This window comes from Psammomys obesus, unplaced genomic scaffold (genome assembly GCF_907164565.1).
Source record: "Psammomys obesus unplaced genomic scaffold, mPsaObe1.curated_primary_1811, whole genome shotgun sequence".
In the NCBI taxonomy this organism is placed as follows: Eukaryota; Metazoa; Chordata; class Mammalia; order Rodentia; family Muridae; genus Psammomys; species Psammomys obesus.
The window spans coordinates 1,518-8,202 of NW_026596094.1; the positions used below are offsets into that span (position 1 = coordinate 1,518).

The 6,685-nt window shown below is 41.1% G+C and overlaps 1 gene segment (V, D, J or C); it reads left to right on the forward strand.

The window, feature by feature from the left end:
* The first annotated feature begins 804 nt into the window (after positions 1–804).
* Positions 805–1,411, forward strand: LOC129691840 (immunoglobulin kappa variable 4-1-like). The segment is given in 2 exon segments: positions 805–874; positions 1,059–1,411. Coding segments are annotated over 2 exon segments (402 nt in total).
* The last annotated feature ends 5,274 nt before the right edge of the window (positions 1,412–6,685 follow it).

The window sequence follows — 6,685 nt, forward strand, 5'->3', positions numbered from 1 at the left end:
CACCAGGCGGCAGTCCTAGTAGTAGCTGGAGCCCAACTCAGGGCTCACATTTCCAACTCTATGTATGTTTGTGTGTATAAATATGTATGTATATATATATGTATGTGTAGCATGTGCATGCCATTACTGGAATTACAGATGTCTGAAAATCATCAAACAACAGCTTCAAATCAAACCTGAGTCTTTTACAAGAGAAACAAATATTCTTAACAACTGACCTGACACTCCACCCCAGACCTTTCTGTTTTAATATTTATACTCTTTTACCTTCTCTAGTCCTCTTACCTCTCCAATTTACCATCCCTCCCCAATCCAGCTTTCCCTTTCCTTATCTCTATCCTCTCCTTTCTTTCTTTCCTTTTTTCACCTCATCTTCTCCATTCCCTTTCATTCTCTCCTTTCTTCTGTATCCTTTTCCATTTTTTTTTCTGCTGTTGTTGATCAGAATATTTATTATTTCCTTAGGATTGTTTTCAAAAGTTTGTCAAGTATTATTATTGTCATATTCACTTGGTCTTAAGATCTTTGGTTTTTAATGGAAGACTGTCATAAGTGCATCTCAGTATTTGCAGTTTGAGAGCTCTAAGTTGGTCCTTGAGCTTCTATCTTGACTCCCCCCACTCAGTGATTGCTTATTTTCTTGGATGATAGTTTTGGCTGTAGATTTAACCTGGATACTCTCACACCCCAGAATGCAGGCTATTTCCTTTCTTATTTGGTGGCTGCTTTGCATAGTTCCCTACAAGCCAGCCCAGCTGCTCATATTTTATAAAGCAGGCCTTTGCAGTGAGAACTGAAAAGCATCAGACAGGCAGTGGCACGAAGATGGAGTCACAGACCCAGGTCTTCATATTCCTGCTCCTCTGGATGTCTGGTGAGACATTAAAGACTATTGGAATATCATCAAAGTAATTCATTTGTGGAGAAACAGCTAATTACTATTGGAATTCAATAGTATGCAGGCAATGCCATTAGAAAAGGCATTTTTGATCCTAACATTTTCATCAGGAATTCATTTTGTGTATATGTGAATACTCATTGTCTCTTTCTGATTGCAGGTGCTGAAGGGGACATTGTGATGACCCAGTCTCCTGAAATCATGTCCACATCTGTAGGAGCCAGGATCACCTTAAACTGCAAATCCAGTCAGAATGTGGGTAGTAGTGTATATTGGTACCAACAGAAACCAGGGCAGCCTCCTAAACTGCTAATCTACTATGCATCCAATCGATACACTGGGGTCCCTGATCGCTTCACAGGGAGTGGATCTGGGACAGATTTCACTCTCAGCATCAGCGGTGTGCAGGCTGAAGACCTGGCAGTTTATTACTGTCAGCAAGATAACAGTTATCCTCCCACAGTGCTTCATCCTCCAACACAAACCTCCTTTATAGTCTCAACAGCTGCCTAGACTACACACAGCCCTGGGCCTGCACACTTCCCCTTCTGCCCGAGCTCTGCTATGCATGACTAATTGGTGAAATGTTCAGCAGAAAATTAATAAAGAGGTGGCCTCCATTTTTGTATAGTTTTTGCAATGCAGGTGCATATAGATAAAAAGTGAGAAGCTAAGTTAAGATATTTAGAAGTTGTGGTGTTGCACTGAGAGGATACAGTACAAGCAAGAAGCATCAGTGAAGTTTACAGTGTCATGCTGGCTTTAGATATGTTCATGTTATGCCTTCAGGATATGATGAATCTGTCTAAAATAGGACAGAATTTGAAATCATTTACAAAGAATACAGCATCATGAGTTTATTAGTTTAGATTAAGAATTCTCAAGTTTTCATAAGTTAAATCTATGAAAAATATTGTCCATTTCATTTAGATTTTCAAATTTTGTGGTGTATAGGCTCTTGAAGTCAGACCTACTGATTCTTTTAATTTTCTCAGTGTCTGTCATTATTTCCACTTTTTTTGTTTATAAATTTGCTGATTTGGAAAGTATCTCTCTCTGCCTTTTAGTTAGTTTGGCTAAAGGTTCTTCTATCTTGTTGATGTTCTCAAAGAACCTGCCTTGGGCAGGGAGGAGATGAGAGAGGGAGGGTGGGTTTGGCAGGGAATGATGGAGGAGGCTATGGCTGGGATACAAAGTCAATAACCAGTGATTAATATAAAAAATAAAAATTAAAAAAATATTTCCTCTCTGAAAGCCACAAACTATTTGGCTGCATCTTCCCCTATTTCTTTACAGATGGCCATAATCTGTTTGTCTTTTTCTTCCTCTATTTCTTTACAGATGGTCATAATCTGTTTTACTTTATCATCCTCTAATCTTTTATGCATTTTATTTGTTTCCTCTATTTTCCTCTTCATAAGCATAGATGTAAGCTCTTCTTCTTGAATTTCATTAATGCTGTGGTTTCCAGGGCTGCTTAATTCTTGATAAGTGGGTTTTGAAGATGCCATATTGCTCTATATTCTGTTGGTTGAGATTTTATGTTCTACTCTATCTATTGGGATATCTTAGATGTTGGATGTTAGTTTCTGGTGCTTCATGGAATCCTGGGGTGGTGAGAATCCCCCTGGCAGAACATTGATTTTTTTTGAAGGTAGCCTCCTCAGCTTTTCGGGTATGGTCACTGAATTGCTGTGTTTCTCAGGAATTGCCACAGCTCACCTCAGGCATGTAGACCTGAGCAGTAATTGTTGTCTTTGTTAGTCAGGGGGCCTCTCCCTCTCCTGGAGAAGTCCTGGAGACAGCTGCCCTGCTGGTGTTTCTTGATCTGAATTTAGTGAGCTGATGCTGTTGTACTTATATTGTTTTCTAGGAACAGCCCTCCTTAAGCATCTGGGCACCCCGCTATTTGGTCTGTTTAGGTAGGAATAACTGGTTGTCCCTTGGAGCAGTTTCTTTGGGGCTGATTTCGGGGATCTCAGGGTTCTGTAGTTCTGAGGTTTGAGCTCTGTGCCCCAGTACCCAAGTGTTAATCAGTGTCATATGAGCACAGCTCTCAAGTGTGCATCAGGACTCTAGAGGCTAGAGCCTGTGAGGACCCAGAAACTTTTCTAGAGCTGGGTGTCCTGACATGGGACCAGATTCACCCTCCTCAACATGTGGTTTACTTGCAACAGGGAGACCCAGTCTGTGGTGTTTTAGGTTCCAAAGTTCCATCTGGGATGGCGTGTAGAGCGCACAGGCAAAGGCAAGTGGTGGCTCCAAGCTGCCTCCTGGGCACCTGCAGGGGCCTGGGACCTTTTCTGTGTGTTTGTGTGTGTGTGTGTCTGTGTGTGTGTTGAGCGTGTCAGCTGAGTGCTCTAAGCTGGGACATGCTGTTTCCCTCACTGTAGGGTTTTCTCATGACAGGGAAACCCAGTTTTTGGTGCTCTGGGCATACAGTCTGTCTGGGATGGAGAGTCTGGCATGCAGCAGGTCTCTGGGCTGGCAGCTGAGTGCCCACTCTGCGCTGGTGGCTATGAGCCCAGTGATCCCTGGGACCATTTCCAGGTATTGACTGGTTGACCTGAGGTCTGTCCCCATTGCTTCCTTCTCCCAACTGGAAATCCCAGTCTCCGGTGTTTTGGTGCCCACAGTTCAGCCTGAGAGGGTGATCAGGAAATGCAGGCGTGTGGCTCTGGGTTGGTGACTGAGTGCCTACTGGGACCCAGGAAATCTTCTGGCTTTTAGCTGGGTGACCTGAAAATGGACTCCATTTCTTCCCACACCATGGGGGTTCCTCTTACCTGGGAATCACAATCGCTGGTGTTTTAGGGTCCAGAGTTCAGTCTCTTGGTCACTGTGCTGGCACTGTTGTCCTGCTCCTTAGTCATAGTGTCCTCCCAGCAGTACCATCTTGGACCTCCAGGCTACTATTTCTTAATTTATCCCCAGGATGGATTTAGGCCTTTGTCTGTAAAGTTTTTCGTTAAATGAGGTGAACTAATAAAGTGGAACCAGACAAAATAGTCATCATGTTTCCCTGTGGGACTCATTTCCACCTGACCAATTGTTTACTATTATAATTAGGTGAAATTAGCAAATTGCACAATTTTGTGAGAAACTCTTGAAGTTATTTACACGTTTCCTAGTCTCCCCTAGTAATGTTAAAAAGCACTTACTCTTCACTCTTTCTCTCTACATCCTTGGATGAAACAGGTTGTCTGAAGAAGAGGATGATTAGGTGGTCCTTTCACTTTTTTGGATTCAACATCCTGAGGCTTCTCCCACTGTGAGAAGAAGTGGTGGCTGGAGGTTCTCCTCCAATATCCATGAAATAATTAGGCGCAGGTAGTTGGATAGGTTTTGAGTAGTAAGCTGATTTACCCCTTGTTGAACGGACTTTAAGTTCGATAGGAATATGTATGTCATTATTCCACCCTTAGTGGTATCATGGATGCTGGTCATTGTTTTAGTTCATAGGAATTATGACTGCAAATGAACTTTTTAAAATTGTTTATTTACTTTTATTTTGTGTACATTGGTGTTCTGCCTGCTTGAATGTGTGTGTGAGGGTGTTAGACTTCCTGGACCTAGAGTTACAGACAGTTGTGAGCTGCCATGTGAAACCTGGGAATTGAAGCCAGGTTCTTTGGAAGAACAGCCAGTGCTCTTAACCATTGAGCCATCTTTCCAGTCCCCTGGAAATCATATTCCACTCCTCATTTAGAAGCTTGTATGGTGCCTTCTGGTATTATGAAAAGTATTCCTCAGAGAGTACATATTAAGGTCACGTGAGTTTTCCAGGTTCTTTTTCCAAAGTGCAATAGAGAGTTATCTTCTTCTATCTCTGGGTGACACCCTAGGGCAACAATAGTAGCCTACAATATAAAGAGAAAACTTCTATCCACTTATACGTGAGTATATACCATGCATGTCTTTTTTGGTTTTGGGTTACCTCACTGAGGAGTATATTTTCTATATTTCCATCCATTCAAGGGCAAATTTCTTGATATCTTTGTTTTTAAGAGATGAGTAGTCTTCCATTGCAAAAATGTGCCAGTTTTCTTTCTTTCTTCATTGTTATTAGGTTGAGGGGCATCTGAGTTTTTTCCAGTTTTTGAATAAATCTGCTATGAACACAGTTGATGAAGTGTCCTTGTGGTATGGTAGAGCTTCTTTTGGGTATATGCCCAGGAGTGGAATAGCTGGTCTTGAGGTAGAATTATTCTCAATATTTTGAGAAAGCACCAGATTGATTTTCACAGTCGTTGTACAAATTTTCACTCCCAACCAGCAATGGAGGAGTATTTCCCTTTCTCCACAACCTTGCCAGGATGTGCTGTCACTTTAGTTTTCTTTTTTTGAGATGATATAATTTTATTTTATTTTTTTTTTTTAGTTTATAAAATCTTTTCTCTTTTTTAAAATTTATTTATTTTTTACTTATTTATTTAACCTTTTAAAATTTTAAAAATTTTAAAATTTTTAAAATAACAGGACATTCACATGTATCCCAGCTGTAGCCCCCTTCCTCTTTCCCTCTCAATACCACCCTCCCTCCCTCATCTCCTCCTTGCCTTCTTCTGAGTACACTGATAGGGATGCACTCCTTCCCTTCCATCTGAACCTAGCTTATCAGGTATCTTCAGGACTGGCTGCAATGTTCTTATCTGTGGCCTAGCAAGGTTGTTCCTTCCTCGGGGAGGAGGGGAAGCTCAGTGAGCCATTCATTGAGTTCATGTCAGAAGTAATTCTTGTCCCCCTTACTAGGGAATCCACTTGGATACTGAGATACCATGGGCTACATCCAAGCACGGGTTATAGGTTATATCTATGCATGGTCCTTGGTTGGAGAAACAGTCTCATAGAAGACCCCTGTGCCCTGATATATTTGGCCCTTTTGGGGCTCCTGTTCCTTCTAGGTCATACTAACTCCACTTTTTTCATATGATTCCCTGCCCTCTGCCAAAGGTTTGGTTATGAATCTCAGCATCTGCTTTGATATACTACTATACTGCTTTCAGATGCCCTCTGTGGTAGGCTCCTGTCTTGTTACTTGTTTTTTCCTACTTCCAATGTTGATCCCCTTTATCTTTGTAGGTAAAGATTGATCATCTTACCCCTGGTGCTGTTTCTTGTTTAGCTTATTTAGGTGTACAGATTTTAGTATGTTTATCCTATCTTATAGGTCTAGTACCCATTTATAAGTGAGTATATACTGTGTGTGTCTTTTTGCTCCGGGAATCCCTCACTCAGGATGATTTTTTTTCTAGATCCTACCATTTGCCTGCAAAATCATGATTTTCTCATTTTTAATTGCTGAGTAGTTTTCCATTGTTTAAAAGTACCACAATTTCTGTATCCATTCCTCCGTTGACAGATATTTGGGTTGTTTCCAGGTTCTGGCTATTACAAATAAAGCTGCTACAAACATGGTTGAGCAGATGTTCTTGTTGTATACTTGAGCTCATTTTGTATATATGCTTAGAAGTGATATAGCTGGATCTAGAGGAAGCAGTATTCCTGATTGTCTAAGAAAGCACCAGATTGATTTCCAAAGTGGTTGTACAAGTTTACATTCCCACCAGCAATGGAGGAGTGTTCGCCTTTCTCTACAACCTCTCCAGCATGTGTTGTCACTTGAGTTTTTCATCTTAGCTATTCTGATAAGTATAAGGTGAAATCTCAGGGTTTTTTTGATTTGCATCTCTCTGATGGTTAAGGATGTTGAGAATTTCTTTAAGTGTTGCTCTGCCATTCTATATTCCTCTACAGAGAATTCTCTATTTAGCTCCATACACCAAT